Source organism: Elephas maximus, chromosome 2 (assembly GCF_024166365.1).
Source record: "Elephas maximus indicus isolate mEleMax1 chromosome 2, mEleMax1 primary haplotype, whole genome shotgun sequence".
Lineage (NCBI taxonomy): Eukaryota > Metazoa > Chordata > Mammalia > Proboscidea > Elephantidae > Elephas > Elephas maximus.
The window spans coordinates 134903682-134926020 of record NC_064820.1 but is presented as its reverse complement, the minus strand read 5'-3'; the positions used below and the strand labels follow the sequence as shown (position 1 = coordinate 134926020).

The 22339-nt window shown below is 37.1% G+C and overlaps 1 protein-coding gene across 4 annotated transcripts in view; it reads right to left on the bottom strand.

Annotated features, from left to right (window-relative positions):
• CEP120 (centrosomal protein 120) overlaps positions 1–22339 on the bottom strand; it is a 76523-nt gene that overhangs the window by 20852 nt on the left and 33332 nt on the right. For all 4 annotated transcript variants that reach the window (XM_049873557.1, XM_049873556.1, XM_049873558.1 and 1 more), the window contains 6 exons: positions 20888–20984; positions 20632–20784; positions 19946–20035; positions 11198–11290; positions 9831–9992; positions 6263–6385 (listed from right to left, as the gene is read on the bottom strand). In XM_049873557.1, the coding sequence (XP_049729514.1) occupies positions 6263–6385; positions 9831–9992; positions 11198–11290; positions 19946–20035; positions 20632–20784; positions 20888–20984 (718 nt within the window). The remainder of the gene's footprint in view (positions 1–6262; positions 6386–9830; positions 9993–11197; positions 11291–19945; positions 20036–20631; positions 20785–20887; positions 20985–22339) is intronic.

Genomic DNA, 22339 nt, shown 5'->3' with positions numbered 1-22339 from the left:
AAGACATTCAAGAAAGGATGTTGAGAAAGCAGTTGAATAAGGGTCTTCAGCTGAAAAGCCAAGTCTTGTCCTCCTACACACATTTTCTACATACTAGGTGGATTTTCAAAACCCTTCTACTGTATCCCATTATTTATTTAAACTTTGTTTATTTTTCTTAACATTTGTTATAATGCCCGAGTTTCTGTGCTAAGCAATTTATTAATATTAACTCATTTAATCCTTTCATCAACCTTATTATCCCCATTTAAAAGATATGGAAACAGGTACAGAGAAGTAAAGTAACTTGGCCAAGTTTACACACTTTCTAAGTGGCAGAGAGCCGGGATTCGAATGAAGATGATCTGACTCCAAAGTCCATGCTCTTAACTCCTATTGTGCTACAACTCTCACAGACTAAGCACAAAATCTAAACTTCTTGCCATGGTTTAAAAGACCTATATTTTAAACCTTTCTTGTATATTCTCCTCCCCTCACGCTCTATGCTTTAGCTAGGCTAGCCTTCCTATTCCATAAACAATTCAGGCTTACTCCTACATCTGTTCTTTTGCAGTTGCTCTCTAGACACTTCCATAGCCCTTTACAACTGTCGGCTCCTCCTTTTCTCAGATCTCAACTCACCACAAATGATGGTTATCTCCTCAAAGAGACTTTCCCTGACCAGCCTTTGTAGGGTGGCATTGTCCTGCCATGTCACCTACAGTGCCACACTCACCATCACACCATCCTTTTAATTACTTTTGTTATGCTTATGCTTAGCACTAATAAAAATCATCTTGTTCATTTATTTGTTTATTCTCTCTTCTAAAATGAGGAGGCTGTTTGTCTTGGGAACATACAGGGCACTCAATAAATAGCTGATGAATTCATTAACAGTTACCAATGATCTCAACCCCCATGAATCTGTCAGTGTGTCAAACTGAGGGGGCTTGTGTGTTCTGGTGTTGCTGGAAGGTATGCTACTGGTATTGAAGTACCAGCAAGGTCACCCATGGCAGACAGCTTTCAACTGAGCTTCCATGCTAAGACAGACTAGGAAGAAGGACCCGGCAGTCTACTTCTGAAAAGAATTAGCCGTTGAAAACCTTGTGAAGAGCAGCGGAACACTGTCTGATATACTGCCAGAAGATGAGCCCCCAAGGTTGGAAGGCATTCAAAAGACAACTGGGAAAGAGCTGCTTCCTCAAAGCAGAGTCGACTTTAATGACATGGATGAAGTCAAGCTTTTGGGACCTTCATTTACTGATGTGGCACGACTCAAAATGAGAAGAAATAGCTGCAAACATCCATTAATAATCAGAATGTGGAATGTAAGAAATATGAATCTAGGAAAATTGGAAATTGTCAAAAATGAAATGGAACACATAAACATTGATATCCCAGGCATTAGTGAGCTGAAATGGACTGGTATTGGCCATTCTGAATTGGATAATCATATGGTCTAGGTATGAGAACTTCAAGAGGAATAGAATTGCATTCATTGTCAAAAAGAACATTTCAGGATCTATCCTGAAGTACAACACTGTCAGTGATAGGATAATATCCATACACCTACAAGGAAGACCAGTTAATACGACTATTACTCAAATTTATGCACCAACCACTAAGCCCAAAGATGAAGAAACTGAACCTTTTTACCAACTTCTGCAGTCTAAAATTGTTCAAACGTGCAATCAGGATGCATTGATAATTACTGGTGATTGGAATGAGAAAGTTAGAAATAAAGAAGAAGGATCAGTAGTTGGAAAACATGGCCTTGGTGATAGAAACAATGCCAGAGATCGCATGACAGAATTTTGGAAGACCAAGGACTTCTTCATTGCAAATTCCTTTTTTCACCAACATAAACAGAGACTATACACATGAACCTCATCAGATGGACTACACAGGAATCAAATCAACTACGTTTATAGAAAGAGAGGATGGAAAAGCTGAATATCATCAGTCAGAACGAGGCCAGGGTCTGACTGTGGAACAGACCATCAGTTGCTTGTATGCAAGTTCAAGTTGAAACTGAAGAAAATTAGAGCAAGCCTACAAGAGCCAAAGTACGACCTTGAGTATATCCCACCTGAATTTAGAGATCATCTCAAGAACAGATTTGAAGTGTTGAACACAATGACCAAAGTCCAGATGAGCTATGGAATGACATCAAGGACATCATACATGAAGAAAGCAAGAGGTGACTGAAAAGACAGGAAATAAAGAAAAGACCAAAATGGATGTCAGAAGAGACTCTGAAACTTGCTCCTGAACGTCGAGTAGCTAAAGCAAAAGGAAAAAAATGATGAAATAAAAGAGCTGAACAGAAGATTTCAAAGGGTAGCTTGAGAACACAAACCAAAATATTATAATGGCACACGCAAAGAGGTGGAGATAGAAAACCAAAAAGGAAGAACACGCTTGGCATTTCTCAAGCTGAAAGAACTGAAGAAAAAATTCCAGCTTCAAGTTGCAATACTGAAGGATTCCACAGGGAAAATATTAAACGATCCAGGAAGCATCAAAAGAAGATGGAAGAAATACAGAGTCACTATACCAAAAAGAATTGGTCGATGTTCAACCATTTCAGGAGGTAGCATATGATCAGGAATTGATGGTGCCAATAGAAAGAAGTCCAAGCTGTACCGAAGGCATTGGTGAAAAACAAGGCTCCAGGAATACACAGAATGCCAAGTGAGATGTTTCAGCGAATGGATGTAATACTGGAAGTGCTCACTCATCTATGCCAAGAAATTTGGACGACAGCTACCTGGCCAACCAACTGGAAGAGATCCATATTTATGCCTATTCCCAAGAAAGGTGATCCAACAGAATGTGGAAATTATCAAATAATGTCATTAATATCATACACAAGTAAAATTTTCCTAAAGATCATTCAAAATCAGCTGCAGCAGTATATTGACAGGAAACTGCCAGAAATTCAAGCTGGATTCAGAAGAGGACGTGGAATGAGGCGTATCATTGCTGATGTCAGATGGATCCTGGCTGAAAGCAGAGAATACCAAAAAGATGTTTACCTGTGTTTTACTGAGTATGCAAAGGCATTCAACTATGTGGATCATAACAAATTATGGATACATTGCAAAGAATGGGAATTCCAGAACACTTAATTGTGCTCATGAGGAACCTGTACATAGATCAAGAGGTAGTCATTCGAACAGAACAAGGGCATACTGATTGGTTTAAGGTCAGGAAAGCTGTGCATCAGGATTGCATCCTTTCACCATACCTATTCAATCTGTACGCTGAGCAAATAACCCAAGAAACTGGACTACATGAAGAAGAACATGGCATCAAGACTGGAAGACAACTCATTAACAACCTGCGTTATGCTGATGACACAACCTTGCTTGCTGAAGGTGAAAAGGACTTGAAGCACTTACTGATGAAGATCAAAGACCACAGCCTTCAGTATGGATTACACCTCAACACAAACAAAACAAAAATCCTCACAACTGGACCAATAAGCAACATCACGATAAAGGGAGAAAAGATTAAAGTTGGCAAGGATTTCATTTTACTTGGATCCACAATCAACACCCATGGAAGCAGTAGTCAAGAAATCAAAAGACGCGTTGCATTGGGCAAATCTGTTACAAAAGACCTCTTTAAAGTGATGAAAAGCAATGATGGCACCTTGAAGACTAAGGTGGACTTGATTCAAGCCATGGGGTTTTCAGTCGCCTCACATGCATGTGAAAGCTGGAGGATGAATAAGGAAGGCTGAAGAAGAGCTGATGCCTTTGAATTGTAGTGTTGGTGAAGCATATTGAATATACGATGGACTGCTAAAAGAATGAACAAACCTGTCCTGGAAGAAGTACAACCAGAATGCTCCTTAGAAGCAAGGATGACGAGACTACATCTCACATACTTGGACATGTCATCAGGAGGGATCAATCCCTGGAGAAGGACATCATGCTTGGGAAAGTGGACGGTTAGCAAAAAAGAGGAAGACCCTCGATGAGCCTGATTGACACAGTGGCTGCAACAATGGGCTCAAGCATGACGACTGCGAGGATGACATAGGACAGGGCAGTGTTTCTTTCTGTTGTACGTAGGGTTGCTATGAGTCGGAACTGACTTGACAGCACCTAAGACAACAACAACCATCTCAAAACTGTTTTGTACCAAGATGAAATAAGCACAAACAATACGCCCTCCATAAATTTTTGCTGAATGAATGAATGATCGGAGATTCTGAGCAGCAAAGGTTATGCTGTTTCATCATCACCATCAACAGATATTTACTCAATACTACAAGGTACAGGGTGCTGTGTTAGGCACAGGTAACATGAAGATAGCTACAACATGGTCTCTGCCTTGGAAAGCTTATCATCTGGTTTGGTTTGCAGCAGTTCTGAAACAATCACAATGACTATCAGAATTTCCTAAAGGAATCTATTCCACAGTCTGATACTGAACTATAATATCTCAACATAAACTTTAAGGTTTTCCGTGTTAAAGTTATGAAATAAAAGATTTTGGAGCTATTCAGTAGTCTTCGTCCCCCTACCACACTTTAACAGAGACCAGGCATTACTTTGCTCAGGCACTCTTCTGTTGATGCTATCCATTAGTCCATTCTCCCAAACCTACAAGTTTGTTTCTTGCTCCCCAATGCCACTTTCTGATTACTACTCTACCATAGCTGTTCAACAAAGGTTCCTGTTTCAAAATCTAGTCTATTCATTTATACTTGCCTCTTCACTACCATCTATCAACATATAAGTCAGAAGTTCTCAAGCGTTTTTTTCATTTTTTGAGGGAGGTTCGTAATACTCTAAGTTAAACCTGTCTCAAGAAAGAAGCAAGGACTCCGACTGAAGTGAAGGATTTTAGAGCACTATCTGCCATTCCCATGCCCCACAACGGTCCCTAAAGGAGCCTGAAATCACATGGTCTGAAAATACCATTCTTGGATATTATCCCACTTTACTCGATAACTTTAGTGCTAGGTTCACACTTTTCCTCATTTAGCTCATCTCACATAATGCCTTATATTTAAAGTTTCTTGACTTCATTACTTTACCTCCACTGTACTTCAGAAACCAATATGTAGATATGATCATCCCTCCAATCCACCATCACATAGCTAAATCCTTTTCCAAGATCTTAAAATCACAGCTCTTCCCTTCATCAATCAAACATCTTAACTTTCACTTTACCAACCTTCAGTGACAGTGACCTTTTGGGTCTTCTGACCCTTTTCTGTTCTCCCTGTCCCTTTAGTAGGCCAAATGTCGATTATTTCAAATACGGTCTCTCTAGGATCTTACCATTCCATGGCTTTCATTTTACCTGTCTCTGAATCCTAGCCACCTTCACTAGCCTATGTTCATTGGGGAAAGGGAAGAGAGTATGCTAAACTTTGCTATAACAGTGCTGACAAAATTCTCTTCAAAAATATGCAATCTAACCTCAACTGCAATCATTCTCCCATCAATAATGCTAACAAATTCCCCACTGCAGTTGTTATAAGCCATTTCCATATTCAAACTCTCAACTTTACCTCTACTTCTAAACCTAGAGAATCGTGATACAGAGAGGCTAAGGAAACCAATAGCAGAGGTATTCACAATGACTACAGCAAAACAGAGTTCAATAGAGTGACACCAGAATTAGAGGATACACAATTCAATAACATGGCACTGTCTGCAGCTGTGATGGCACCAACAACAGCAGCTTGGTAAACTGTTTTGATACAAGATATTGGCTGTACCTTGCTTCCTCTGGTTCCTGCCTATTTTCTGAAACTGGTTCTTCAGTTTTCCTGTTTTGTAAATTCCTTCACTCTTACAGTTAGTCAGCTTCTGCTGCTTGCAAATAAGAGCTCTAATTAGTATGAGCTCCAACTGATATGGAGCCCTGATGGTGCAGTGGTTAAGTGCTCGGGCTGCTTACTGAAAGGTTGGCAGTTCAAACACACCAGCAGCTCCGAAGGAGAAAGATGTGGCAGTTTGCTTCCCTAAAGATTATAGCCTTAGAAACCCTACAGGACAGTTCTACTCTGTCCTACAGGGTCACTATGAGTCAGAATTGACTCAGTGACAATAGGCTTTTTGGGAGTTTATAACTGATAACAAGCCAAGAAACCCAAGTATCGACAATGTCATGTACCTTCAATTGTCTGATGCGTTTTTATTTGCTATCAGAATACTATAGTGGAACGTTATTACATTCTGTATGCAAGTATTATTTGCTGATTTTACAAACTGATCACTGGGAATAGTTACGCTGAAAAAAATTGACATGGTACCTTTTCCAAGGTGAGAAGATTTATTTCAGACTGTAGACGTATTTCTGGTTTGCTGCTCTGTTGATCCTTGAAATGTTGGAACTCTTTTTCCAAATTCTTATATTTATTTTCAGCTTCATTAAGCTGCATTAAAAAAAGTATTTATATCCATTTTAAAATAAAAATACTCAAGTTTAATGTTACAGAATTCAAATCTTTTTATTCTAAATCATGTTCGTAGCAGAAAATTTAGAAAATGAAGTGTAATGAGGAAAATAAAGATTCTTAGTAATCTTAAAAAAAACATTATTAAATCAACTGATTACAATGTACAAAATCTTTTTACCGATATGGAATTTCTTATAAACCCAGTATCATAAGAATGTTTTTGTTAACTTTTACCTGGCAAATCAGAAAGTTATCATATAAAAATACTGGTATCTTCTCTATATTTTTCTTAAGGTATCAGATCTAAGAAAAGACTGGGTATTATATATATGCAGACTGTTATCCATGAAAATAAAAACTTAATTGTAATGTAATATTTATTATTATTCTTATAATTTGATACTGTATGAATGTCATAAATACTATTACGATTTTAGGTAATTTAAAGATTATTTAGTCCAGCCTCTTCATATTCGTAAGTAAAAAAAAATTGAGGGCCAAAAAGCTAAATAATTCAGGCAATGCCAAAGAGCTAGTTAGTAGCAGACGCATAAACAGATTTCAGATCTTCTCATCCCCTAGAATAACATTCTAATGAAAACATGTACTACTTTCTAAAAAAGTAAAAAAAAAAAAAAAAGAGAGAGACAGAGACGTAGACTGCCTTGACTAAACACTATAATTTCCTTTAGAAGAGCTGCAGAACTGCAAATATATATATATTTAATGATGTTCTTTTCAAATCTGGGAATTTTTGTTTATTCAAATGTAAAAGAGCATTGCTCAAGATGCTTCCAAAAATCATATACTGATATGACCAGCCATCACCAGATAAACCAATTATCACTCTCCTAAGACATAAGAACCAGATTTGAAATACTGAAAAAAAATCTGTAGCAAAAATGGAACTTCAAAACATCAATAATAATTTCTTTTATGTCAACAAAAACAATTCTAATTAGAATTTATCTAGCATCTTTAGGTAATGAGGTGTTCCACATATAAATATTTTCCATGTAACTGAAGTTGATCACTGTTAACATTCAAACTTTTATTTTAAAAGTTGAATAGAAATCTCTTAAAAGTATCTCACTGACTTTCCTGTTTTAACAAAAGGTAACAAACTTAATATTGCATTTAGTAGTTTTGCCACCATATTATCGTAAACAATTATCGTACTAGGTTGTAGAGCAATAAGATACTAATGCACGGTAGACTCTTTTTCCTTTGCTAAGGGGCCCATAAACTATAGCGATTTTTGAGTTCTGGTATCCCCTTTTATATATTTGAATACAGGCACTTTTGAATTCTTATATATTTGAATACAGACAGTTCTCACTGCTCCTTCTGCCTTCTAGTTAGAATTGTGTATATAGCTCATGTAACCTGGTTCAGAACAAGAGTCTAAAAAGCTTTCCTATATATATATAAGATGTGAAATGTATAGAGTGCATGGACTTAGCAATTTGGGCATCCCAGAAACTTACCCTGCCCATACCTTCCCCCACCCGGAGTTCTTTTCCCACAGGTCCTAGATTATGTTTTAGACCAGTGGTTCAAAATCAAATTACTGCCCTGGGTAATTTATCCAAAATACCAGCATCCAGGTTCTTCCAACAAAAATACAAGCTAATTATGTCAATGTGGGAAGGGGTACTGACATCACGCATTTTTTTAAGAGCCCTCCTGAACACTTTAAGAATCTTTGTTCTAAATGGCTGAATCTTCCTGATAAGTGGAAGAAGGGATGCATTAATAGCGAATCCCATCACATTTGCCCACTTTTACAACCTTATCTTTCATATTTTAAGTGAGACCCTCCCACGGTAACAATCATATTTATAAAAAAAAAAAACCACCTTAATATTGTGACCTTATCTGACTCTGAAGGTGCTGTCAAACAGGTCGACATGCCAGAATTGACTGAAGACTCTGAATGCATTCATCACACATATCTAATCTATGCTGAAATTTTTAAGAAAGGTAAGTTTAATTTTTAACAGCTGATCGTTCTTTTAGCTGATATTCATTGAGTTCCTGTTATGTGCTGAAGATTGGACTGGGCTGCAGGCATACAGCTATAAACCAAAAAAAGCACTGTTCCTGTTTTTATGAAGCAAAGAGTTTGACACTGATCAAATCATCACATTAATAAAAACAAACTTATATAAAATATAAAGAAAAAAAAATAGGAGAACAATGTCTTATGAGAACATGTATCAAAAACTTGACCTAACCTTGGGGAGCAGGGATCAGTGAAGATTTCCCTGGGTAAGTGATCCTAAAAACTGAAAGATGAGTGGAATTCACTAGGCTCAGAAATAGTAGCGTAGATGAAGATTCTATGGGTGACCTGAGCATGACATGCTTGAGAAGCTGAAGGAAGACCCATGTGGTTGGAGACTAAACAACAAAGGTGAAACAGTGGGAGATGAAATAAAAGGTAGGCTGGGACCAAATTATGCAGAGGCCTGTAGCGCAAGGTAAGAATTCTTATTGCCTAAGAAGCCATTAAAAGGTTTTAAAGAGGAGTGTCATGATCCCAAATTTCAAAAATATCATTCTGGCTACAACATGGCAAGCAGATTGAAGGGGCCTATCATTGAAATAGAGAATACTTAACGGAGAAGGTAAGGTATGGCATGCTGAGTTTAAATGCCTTTACATCAAGTAGAGATGTCAAAAAGGCAGTTAGACATAAGGGTCTAGAATGCAAAGGAAAGGTCTGGGGTATAAATGTGGGAGTCACAGATGTACAGATTGTTTCTGAAGCCATGGGTAGAATTGTTTAGTACAAAGTAAGTCCTGAGCTTGAAGGAATTCCAACATTTAACAGCCTGAGAGGTGCCTAGAAAGGTAGGGGAAAACAATGGGAGTGATGCAACAGAAGTCGAGAGAATATACAGAAACAATGACAAGACCGCTGGTGCTGTCAAGACGTTTTACTAAGATGACGATTAAAAACGTCCACTGACCTTAGTGACAGCTGGATGGTTGGAGTGAAAGGGACAGAAAGTGGAGTAGGATGGGCTGAAAGGTGGGTATGAGATGAGGAAATGGAGAGGAGCACAGAAAATTATCTCGTGAAATTTGGTTCTTAACTCAATTTGTGACATGTGAAGAATATCTGTTTGCTACAAGGAAATTTATTAGAAAAAAAAGACTTTAAGTTGGGAGTCACCTGAAAAATAGCATAATTTCATGCAAATAGTTAAAAAGGAAAAAAAAATTAATCCAATATAATCTGTAGCTTTTGACTTAAAAGAAAAAAAAGATCCAAATTAAAGTATATTTGCATCTCAGTGCAATAATTATGATTAGTAGTGCAAATTACTGTGAATTTTATCACTTTTTAATGAACTATTTCTTCCTAGAATACAAATAAACTTTAAATGTAAAAAGATGACAGGTATTATACAACCTTCTGTTGAAGTCGGTGTTTATCCTCTTCTAGTTGCTTGATCTTCAATCTTTCTAGCTCTACTTGGTGAACACAGTCTTCTTTGGCCCTACGGATACAGTCCTGAAGTTCTTGGAAGTTTCGTTCACGTTCTGACTGTAGTTCCTTTTTTTCTCTTTGCAGCTTGAAACAAGTGCATCTTTAAGAGGCTGGCCTATTACTAGCTGAATTATACTGTCCAATATTCTATTATCCTTAGATACAATTAAATGTTCAGAATATTTACAAATTCACTTTCAGATCCTTTTCAGTTACTGCTTAATACTTAAGAATATTGAAATTATAAATTTTCAGTCAATCATTATTAAATACTAATATATAAAGAATATACAAAACCCATATGAATTCAGATGAAAAGACCCTACCTAAATCCACTGTGCTCGAGTTGATTCCAACCGAAAGCAACCCTATAGGACAGAGTAGAACTGCCCTACAAGGTTTCCAAGGCTGTACATTTTTACAGAAGCAGACTGCCACATCCTTCTCCCATGGAGCAGCCGGTAGGTTCGAACTGCTGACCTTTCAGTTAGCAGCTGAGCGCTTAACCACTGGGCCAGCAGGGCTCCTGAAAAGGCCCTAACCACTTAAAATTCCCATTTGAATAAAGCCCATTTATTATATAGGCTTATATGCCCAAATTGCTTTTTTTCTTCTAGAAACTTCTCTCTCTCTACCTAATAATGTAGAAGATAACAGAACTTTAGTATTAGGAACAAAACTATTTCCATATATATTTAAGTTTAAACATCTAAACAATTTAGAAATCCCAAAACAATGCATAAAGACATGGTTAGGGTGATTTACTGATTAAATTTTAATCGATTTTGGGTGGGCAAGGGGCATATAAAATTAACGTGGAAGAAGTTCTACTGTATTTTAATGCAAATACACACCTCCTACATTTGTTTGCCAACCTTGTCCTTCCCCTGTGAGGTATTTTCATAAGCGTGTTATACCAAATTTTTTTACAACAAAATTCCCTTCTCCCTTCGAGCAGTATCAGCATTTTAGGCCCCTGAGCTGGTGGTACATTTTTCTCTAGGCAATACAGCAATCCATTCCTTCCATACAATGGGAAAGTTAACCACAAAATTCCACTGCTGGATGAATGATGCTTAATTTCAAATAACAAACACTTTTCTACCTATTCCTCAAATTCTAACATAAAAAACATGCTCTGTTCAGATGGAGCAGTTTCCTTCATACTGTCTGAAAGACAATCTCCATGAAATATATTTTACATGTTTAGAAGAAAAGAAATAAAGGGTATGAACTTAATATACAGACTCTCTAACGAAATGAAAACATACAATATACGAACGAAGTACCTCTGAATCTGCACTGGCAAGTTGTTGCTCTCTCTTCTCTAAGTCAATTAGGGTTTTTTGAAGTTTTCCTTCTAAAACAGTATATTCAGCCACCTAAAATATAGTAAAAGAAAAGTTACATCATTTTCCCCCAAATTCAAAACACAAATTAGAAAAAATATGTCACTGAAACAGGATCTGAGAATGAGGAAGTCATAAATTGCTTCCTACTCAAAGCAGCAATCCTTTCTGCTGTACTCTAACGAAGGAAGCGCAGCCAGCTTCTGCTTGGATATCTCTAGTGATATTTATTTAATCTCTTGCAGGAGTTCAATCACCTATAGGGCAGTCAGACTGCTAATAAAAATCCCATGTTTAGTCAAAACCTACCTCCTTAAAATCTGCTTTGTTCAATGTCCCAGTATCCCTCTGGTGTCCTCAGCTAGTCATTTAAGCTTTCTCTCCCTGGAACCAATACTGTTGCCAGATCAGCTAGTCAGTTATAAGTCAGTCCGCCAGGTGCTCCTTGGAAACTTTATGGGGCAGTTCTACTCTGTCCTATAGGGTCGCTATGAGTCGGAATCGACTCGACGGCACTGGCTGGCTTTTGGCTAAAGGTTTAGATGTGACCCTGTACTACATACAATTCCAGTAACTGAGATCCTGATCTCTTCTTAAGCCAGAGCTCCTGGTCAGGCTCCTAGTCTAGTACCCCAATTTCTATAAGCCTAGAGTCCTACCTGGCTCTATTTTTAAGGATATGAGTTCTAGTCAGGATAAGAGGCCTACTTGCTCAGCCTATAATGGATACAGGACTCTCTCAGTTTTCTATCTTCTAAGTCAGACTTAGCATTTTTACTGGGACTTTCTAAATCAGTTTTTCCACCCTCCTTACCAACCAGTCTCCAGGTCCCAGGTCCCATCCTTTCCTACTGCCACTCCTTAATCCTAGTTTGAACCCTTGGTCAGAGAAAAAAAATTAAGTATCTTCCCATATTTAAGCCTGGGAAATCTAACCACGTTTTTGCAACTATTACTCACATATTACGGTTTCCATATTCTCTAATCCTGTGGATTTAATCTAGAGTCTAGATTTTAGACAAAGTCCTTTAAAAAATATGGTACTCAGATGTGATCTCACTAGTTCAGAGATCTAAGAACATGTACTGCCAAAAACTAGGATACCACATGTCTGTTAGCCTAAAATCACCTTTGCTATTTGAGGATCTTAGTCATACTTTTTGTTAATGTAAAAAAAAAAACCATATACACACACACACACATATATATGTATGTATATATGTATACAGGAAACCCTGGTGGCATAATGGTTAAATGCTATGGCTGCTAACCAAAAGGTCAGCAGTTTGAATTCACCAGGTGCTCCTTGGAAACTATGGGGCAGTTTTACTCTGTCCTTTATAGGGTTACTATGAGTCAAAATCGACTCAATGGCAACAGGTTCTTTTTTTTTTAAATATGTATATGTGTATACACATATATGTATATAGTATAAATATGCGTGTTCATACATATGTATACGTGTGTGTGTGTGTGTGTGTATCCCAGGGATTTTGTGTTTGTTTTTAAAGCTGGCACAACTATGCCCATTGTGTATTTGTCCGACTGTTTTAATCTGACTGCAGAATTTGTTAAATTTGTTAACAAACTGTTAACCTTGTTAAACTTGGTTTTGATGATTCAGGTTCAGCATACCAACCAATCAGTATCATTTTGTATACTGATTCTGTCAACTCTACCACCTCATCTGCTGAGCATGCCTTCTACACCCTTATCCAAAACACTAACAAAAATGTATCAGGTTCTGAGTGTGACACTTACAAAGCCATATAGAAAGTCAGAGGTGAAGAGGATTGCGAGGGAGTATTCAAAGCATATGTTCTTCCTCTGGCAACCCAAACATCTGTGCTCCCCAGAGTTCTGTCTCAGGATTTCTCCCCTCATGTTACACCTCCTTGGTAAATCTTATTTACATATTATCACAGGTACTAAGAACTCTCAAATTTATACTCAAGGCCAAACCTCCCTGCAGAGTTTCAGACCTATATACCCAAATACTTTGCTGAATATGTCCTTCTCAATATTCTGCATATACCCCAAACTCAAAGATGTAAAAAAAAAAATCTGAAATCATAATCTTTTTTACCTCAACAAATATTTATTATATGCCTAGTACACACTGGGCAAAACAAGTCTGCGGAACCTATATTCTGAGAGAAGAAAGACAATAAACAAACACATGAATATTTAACACGATAGGTAAATGCTATGAAAAAATAAGGCAGAGTGAGGAGACAGTTAATACCTGGGGGAGAAGGCTTCACCGACATTATTCTGAACAGAGACAAGAAAGCAACTCTGATAGAAGAGTGTCCCTAAAGGGGTAGGTGGCTTAGCACAGTTGAGGAACTACAAGATCACTCTGGTTGGAACAAACTTAGTGAACAGAAGATGAAGTTAGGGAGAAAGCCAGGAAATAGATCACGTAAAGCCCTGTAGATCCTGGTAAGAACTTCAGGTTTTATTCTAAGTGTCATGAGCAGTAGGATGAATTTTCAACAGGGGAGTACATAATCATACTCTGACTTATATTTTAAAAGTCTCATGCTTTGCTGGTACAGGGGCCAGGAATGAAAGAAAGGATACCAAGTCAAGAAGTACTTACAGTAGTTTTAGAGATTGTGATGGTTTCAAGTAGGAGAGTAACAATGGAGGTAGTATAATAGTTAATTTCCAGTATATACTCTGAAAATGGAGTCAACAGGATTTGCTACTGAGTTAGGTATGTCATAAAAGAGAATCAAAAATGACTTAGCCTATAGCCTAAACAAACGGGTAGAGGCAATACCCTTGATTAAGATGAGGAATCAGTAGGAGCAAAGTTACAGAGAATGGAGACAGAGTTTACTTTTAGACATGCCATGACGGAGGAGCTTATTACACAGCCAACTGCCAGGGTAAAGAAGGCAGCTAAAGAGCCTAGAGTCCAGGGAAAATGTTGAGAAGGGAGACAGACATGTATATGTATATATGTGCATGTGTGTACACGTGTGTATAAATAATAGGTATCTAATAGAAGTGACATATATAAATTTATATTTCTACTTTATGTATAATGTATATAATTTGACGTATACAATGCCAAGAAAGTGATAAGATCACCTAAAGAGTGAGTGTAAAGAGAGAAAAGAAGAGATTCAAGGACTGTGCCCTGGGGCAAACCAATAAAGTCAGTATTTACAGGTTAGGGTGAAGAGGAGGATCTAGCATGAAAGTTGGGAAGGAGAGACTACTGGAGAGAGTAGAATACCTGGAGAACATAGCAGGGCTTCGAACCAGTTCATTCCAGTTTGAACCCTGCTGAGAATTTGCATTTCCGTTCCAGATATACTGAAAGAGAACCTACATTTTAAGATTCTCAGGTGATTTTTACATATAATAAATTTTGAGAACCAATGCTGTACTAGTGGTTCTCAGAACTGGTCCCTAACCAGCAGCATTAGCATTGCCTGGGAACTTGTTAGAAATGCAAATTCTCAGAATGGGTTCAAACTGGAACGAACTGGTTGGAAGTCTTGGAATATAGTAACGGAAGCCAAGTAAGTAATTATTTTAGAAAGGGAGAGATCAAAGTGAGAGCATGAGGGAAGGTTATTTGGTAAGAGAAAAAAATTATGAATTAATTGTCCTGGAAAGTGAGAGGATGAATTGACCGGGAAGGTAGTAGGATTACAGGGCAGCACTAAGTACTCTTTAAGGCTTGAGATCTTGAGCCTCCTTAATACCATCTCTTTAACACCCATTATCCTTTTCTCCATCATCTTATTGCTACTGTTAGTTTTGGCTTTCATTTTCTTTCACATAGCTCATGGCTTTTCTGTTCTCCCTGTCTGTAGTTTCACATTCCTTTATTCTACCTGCTATGCTCCCATCGGAATTACTGTTCAAAATTTAAAATCTGATTACCTTATTCCTTTATATAAAAATCATCATTTAAAAAAGAAGTTCCTCAAATTTCTATCTATCTCAGACACTGTTCGTCATCTGAACCACAGAACACAGAAAATTATGTGAATGATTATTTTCTCTATTTGGTATATGACTTGTACCATTCTAGATGTATAGGAGAAAGTTAATGCATTACGAATAATGGATGCTTTAGGGCATTTAAAAAAAAAAAAAAAAGTTGCCCTCGAATCAATTCCAACTCATAGCGACCCTGAAAACCCTGGTGGCATAGTGGTTAAGAGCTATGGCTGCTAATCAAAAGGTCAGCAGTTTGAATCCACCAGGCACTCCTTGGCAACTGTATGGGACAGTTCTACTCTGTCCTTTAGGGTTGCCGTGAGACTGAGGGCATTAGGGGTTACTTTTCTCAATGAACCCTGGCTGAGAGCATTTACAGAATCAAATCTAAATACCTTAAAATAAAATACAAGATGACTCACACTCTGGCCCCTGTAAACCTCTCCTACCATATTTCTCGAGTCACACTCTTTCCTCTCCTCTTCCTACAGGAAATTACATACAATTTTCTTAATGCAGCACCCTATTTCAAACTTCTCTGCCTTTGCTCAAGAGGAGTTTTCTGTTAAGAATGCCCCTTGGGTCCGCCTGGCAAAACCTGTTAATCTTCATCAAAGTGAAAACATGATATTACCTACAAAACCTAATGTTACATATGTAGTATTGATGTCTTTCTTCTTTATTTCTACATGATAACTACATTCTGCTGCCCGACGGGCAGTCATATGGAAGACAGAGTAAACATTATCTCAGCTGCCCCAAGGGGCAGAACAGGAACCAAAATGTTGTAATCATATGCTAGTTTAAGGCAAATTTATTAGTTGAAAATTATTGGTTTAGCATAATCATCTGTACATCAGGTAATCATAAAAGACAAACTGTAAAAGGAGAAGAAAATTACCCATAGACTGGTTTTCCAAAGCAAAGGCCTGGCATACGTGCAAATATTTTACTTCATTTTAAAAGCCACAAATGAATGTTATAAAATCTACTTCAAGATAACCTAAGCTTCATTTATTTAGGGAAAAAATTTATGTATAATTCAGGAGGATGTATTACATTACCAATCAGAAGACTCTCTAGAGAAACAATCTGCTCTTTTTTAGGTGGAAAAAAAAAAAAAGAAAATCCCTACGAAATGGTCTCAAAAGATGACCAAAATAGGGTAAATGATGGATCATAAAAAACAAATCAACTACAATAATATACATTCTTAGCTGCAGATCATGTGAGTTAAATATTAATTTACTATTAGAAAATACTAATTAATGTATTTGGGTTCTAACTTGATAAAAGGAGACCTGGTGGCACAATGGTTAAGCACTCAGCTGCCAATCAAAAGATCGGCGGTTTGGACCCACCAGCGGCTCCATGGGAGAAGAGAGCTGGCAATGTGTTCCTGTAAAGTACAGCTTAGGAAACCCTATGGGGCAGTTCTACTTTGTCATATACGGTTACTATGACTCTGAATTGACTTGACAGCACAAAACAACTTGATATAATCTATTTTTTTTTTTTACTATACAGGCTAATTCACATTTCATTTTGAATCAAAGAGCTAATAACTAGGTGATACCTTTAGTTTGAAGGCTGAACTTAAAAAAAAAAAAACTCAACCAGTTGCTCTTGAGTTGATTCCAACGCTTGGCAACCCCATGTGTGTCTGAGAAGAACTGTGCTCCACAGGATTTTCAATAGCAGATTTTTCAGAAGATCACAAGGCCTTTCTTCCATCATAATATTAAGTGAGCTTTACTATTAGCTCATTATTTTGTGCCGAGCAACAAAAACAAAACTAATTTAAATGATTGCATAATTTTCCACCAACATTAAACTAACTCCAGGTGAACCCTCAAAGTACTAAACATGGTATACATTGTTTTAGGGGGGAAAAAAACTTCAATTTATTAAAATAAAAAGAAATTAACAAATTGGAGACTGGAGAAGCTGGGGCAGCTAGAATTTGTGCGGAGAGCGGGCAAATACATACAGGGTGAGTGCTGGAGATCTCCAGATCTTAAGCTGAGTATTGACAATGTATGTCAAAAGTGAAATGCCATGAGGAGGAGGAAATTACCACTGAAAAGCACTAGGACGAACAATTCCCAGAGCTCAGACAGGGCTGAGAATAGTTTATATTTCCACCAGCCAGAGGGGAAAGACACTGTGATGCACTAGGCAACAGAGAGTCTTCAGGTGAATATTGTTAAATAGTCCAAGACTAAAGGATGTTCTAGGCCCGTCCTAATAAAGACTAAAAGGATCAAACTCATCCCAAGTAACTTAATTGCACACCAGAACAAAATTCAATATTCTTTAAAGGAATAAAACAAAACACAGCAATCAACAATATAAAATTCACAATGTCTGGCATTTAATAGAAAATTAGCAGGCATGCAAAGAAGTAGAAAATAATAACCCAAACCCATAACAAGAAGAAGTAGAATCAGATCTAGATATGACAAAGATGATGGAACTACCAGATAAACTATTATAAATAAGTTCCAGATGCTTAAGAATATGGGAGAAAACATGAACATGATAAAGAGAAAGTGAAAGATTATTTAAAAGAAGACCCAAGTACACCTTCTAGAGATGAAAACTTAAGAAGCTAAGTTGAAAAAAAAAAATGCTATGTGGGATTACGCCGACTTCTCACTTAACGGCATGGCTAGGCTCCTAAAACCAGGCTCTTATGTGAAAATTGGCGTTATGCAAAAATGGAGGTTTTTCCTTCTGTTTTCAGACCACCCATTTGTCCAATTTTTTTAATTTAGAAAATGTGATCATAGAAATAATAGCAGCTAAGATTTTAATTTTTTTTTTTTAAGATTTACTGATATGCTCATTACTGTGATGGGTCCGGTTATGGATTTTTTCTCTGTGGAGGAGGCTTGGAGACAAAGCTAGAAAAAGCTGGGCTGTGTGACCGGAGGGCCCATGGTTAACTACTTCGCCTGCCTCCTGTGCTGGGTCAGAGTTTCCCTTGCGGAGCTGCCTCCAGGGCTCTGTTCTCATTTCTGCAAGCCCTGCATTCATGATCCCAGTGTCTGCTCTGCCCTCTGGGCCTAGAGATTCACTGAGGCTCGGGACTTCCTGCGAGGGCACTGGGGATCCGGCCATATACCTGGCCTCACTGAAGCAGAAGCTCCAGGCCTAGTTCAGCTCACTTTGGGATGTCATTAAACTTGCACACATTTTTTCCAAATACCCTCTCTGATACGTCTTCTTTCCTCTCTTCCCATGTCACAGGAATTTTGAGCTGCAGGGCCTTAGGCCACATAGGAGCTGGGAACCCAGAACAGGTGCAGACTGGCTCAGTGCTGCCTGTGCATCCACCCGGAGGCCATGGCCACAGAGGAGATTGACCCCACACGGCAGCTAAACGCAGTGCCCCTGCCAGCAGGAGGGAGCAGAGGATGCAGGGCAGCACAGCTCAGCTTCCTAGAGGCCATCCGGAGACTCTCCTCGAGGGAAGGGACACTCTGCAGCCATTGCCATCATGCCCATCACATTATTAATGTGTAAAACAGACAGTAGATTTTTTACTATTGTAAATGCAAAATGTCAGATTAATGAGATAGTTGATAAGTGAGGAGTGGGTGTAACAAAAAATTAAACCCGTTAGAAGAAAAGATCAGCAAACTTGAAGCCACAGCAACAAAAACTATGTAAAACAAAGCAGAGAAAAAAAAAATCTTAAAAAATAACAGTTAACTATGGGACAATATCAAGCAGTCCAACACACATGTAAGCAGAAATATAAGAATGACAGGAGAAAAAGAAACAGAAAAAATATTAGGAGAAATAACAGCCCAAAATGTTCCAAAGTTGATGAAAACTATACACTTACATACCCAGGAAGCTCAAAGAATCCAAGCAGGATAAACAGACACACACCAACACACATAAAGCACATAAGACACACCACAACCATGTTGTTAAAAACCAATGGTAAAGAAAAAATCATAAAAGCCAGTAGAGAGAGGGGAACAAAGAACATTACATATAGAGAATCAAAGATAACAATGACCAGGAGACTTTCTGACAGAAATAATACAAACCACTATGTGCTTTCTGGTATATGATCAGATGACCTCGTTATCATTTTTAGTGTATTTTTTAAAGCACAACTTGTTCTTGTTGGGTGCTGCAGAGTCAATTTCTACTTATAGTGAACCCATGTGACAGAGTAGAACAGCACCATAAAGTTTCCTAGGTCGCAATATTTGCAGGAGCAGGTCGCCAGGTCTTTTCTCCCATGGAGCCAGTGGGTGGGTTCAAACCACCAACCTCCTGATTAATAGCTTAGTGTTAACTACTGCACTACCAGGGCTCCTTTCATGTTATCATTTTTAAAGATGTGTTTTATTTCATAATTTAATTCTTAAAAGTTTTGGAGGTTTTTTAATTAACTGACAGATTACAATAAATTTTTATATATAACTGTTAATTTCTTTTTCATACAGAGGCTTTTTCTCTATAATACTCATTTTTTAGTATTTATACATTTTTTGAATAGGTAATACATTTGCATCGTTCACTAAACAGTTTATAATGAAAAACCTCCCTCTTACCTCCGACCCATTCATTCACTTCCTCCATGCCACATATAACCACAATAATTAGTTTATCCTTCCAGAGATTTTCTTTAATTCATATACACGATACTATCATTAATATTCTTCATTCCCCCCTTCAATTTTCTACACAAGTTATTACCTTTTTCTTTACTAGTGATTCTCTCTCTCGATCCCTTTTCTTCCATTCCTCTGCAAGAGCTTGCATATGAGCCAGTTCTTTCTGCTTTAGCTACAAAAGGAAATGAAGTTACAGTAAAAACTGAAATATTTCAAATAAATTAATCAGTTGTTTTCAGTTAAATAACTAATACTGATCACTCATGTGTTCCTTCAGGCATTTCATCTTATTCTTTTAATAAGAAATGGAGGATGCCTGAGGCAAGTAATAGCTGTAAAGTATATAATTTGGGACCGTATTAAGCTAAAAGTGAGCTTTGTTTTCTAACTCTTTTTTGGATACTGGTGATGCCAGGTTTCAGGGCAATCTGCTCCTAATTGAGTACCTGAGATTAAAAGAAACTTTCAAGTCCTTAACCTCTGAATTCTAACCTTCATTCCTAACTCTGCTAAAGAATCATGGACAAAGTTTAGGGGAATCCTTCTGAGTGGTTTCTGCCAAGTTGTTGCATTTCAAGTATTTTTCTTATTCTCTTAATTTTTAAGAGTAAGGTATTCAAAAAAAAAATAAGAAAAGAGTAAGGTATTCTTGACATTCAAAAGAACTAGACAGGGTAGCCATGGAACAGAGAGAAAAGCTACTATGGAGAAGAAAAAATATACTGAACAGCCAAAAATAGATTTTTTAAGTAACATTTAAAAAGTAACCTGATTTTCAAAAATGTCTTCTTGCATTTCTTTCCACATTTCTAGTTCAAGTGCTGCTTTGTATTCTAAGGTTTCACGAGGCTCTGTCTGGATTTCTGAAGGACAAAGTGCTGGAGGAAGAGAAGATGGCTTCTGTGGTAGAGCTGGTAAACCCTAAGATATAAATAATTAAGCATATTTAAACAGACACGCTCACACACACACATCCATTAGATTCCTTTTAAAGAACAATTTGATAATATTCAATTATATTTACCTGAGATGACTCAGAGACAAAAATCTCACGCATTTTTACTAGTCCATAATCTTCTAGGGTCACAGTGTAAGAAAGATCTACTATTCTGTTATTTGACCTATAAATGAAATCAGAAAAATCCTAAAATTCATGGAAATATTTTTGTATTATTTTTCCTTTTATCTCCTCAATGCCATAGCATCAAGGAGTAGGCAACACCTCTTGTACTTGAAATTCTTGCTGCTAAATTATAGCAGTTTGTACAGGCTTCAAGACCTTCCACATACATGATTTTATTTTATCATCACAAACACCTATAAGGTACATACCAACATTTACTACAAAATGATTTAAAACAGCTACAGATTATTTGGAAAAACCAAAAAGTATAAAGGAGAAATTTAAAATGTTACTCCTACAGGTAATCACTGCTAATATTTATTTTCTTCCTCTCTGTGTTCTGTATACGTAGGTACATGTGTACAACTACACGTTAACACAATTTTGCTTTTTTCCTACATGTATCAGGAGCATTTTCTCATGTCATAGACACTAATTTTAAAATGTGATTTTTAATGCCTGTAAAATATACTAATAAATATATGTAGTAAAAGATACCTGAAAATTCCCTCACTCTTGATTATACAGGTTATTCTAATTTTTCTCCCTTCATTTTTGCTGGAATGAACGTATTTGTGCATAAATCTTTTACTAGACACGGACATTGCCTCAAAATAATGCCTAGGAGAGTTATATGTTATTTTTATCAATATAAGTAACTCTCTGCACCATAGAATCACATGCAGCATTTATCATTAAATAAGCAAAAACAAAAACATTACGGGAAAATAAAATCTTGACAACAAAAAAAACATGGTTTTGTCTAAATTAAATATATCACATAAACCCTCAAACAAAACATGCACAGATCCCACACACCTGAACTCTTACTTAACCAACTTTTGAGGTGTCTTCTCCTAATTTCACAGATATTAGAAGAACTGAATAAAGTAAAATGGAACACTACCACATCTGAAAGAAATTCCCGAACATACGTGAAGTGCTCACTTAGATAAATGTCCTAAAACTTTGTGTCTACAGTTCAGTACAATTAAAGTTAACATTCAGAACAAATAGCATTAAAAAAGCTTCCAATTATTAATAACTTGATTATTTTCATATTGTGTTTGTGAAGACAGAAAAGAACACTAATTTTTAAGAGAGATTTTCAACAACAAGAGTTGGAACAAAAAGAATTTTCAGCTATCCAGTATATCTGATTCTCCAGAAAACCAGTTCCCAGGTCTCCAAGCAAATCAAACTTGTACTAAATCCTTCAGTCTCTGGAAGTGGCAATGGATGGGGAAGAATAAGGGAAGACATATCAATAATACCGACTTTTAGATCTCGGATTTTTACAAAAGCCTGATTTCCTTCTACATTCTTATTACGTCTTAAAAATAAAGGCATATG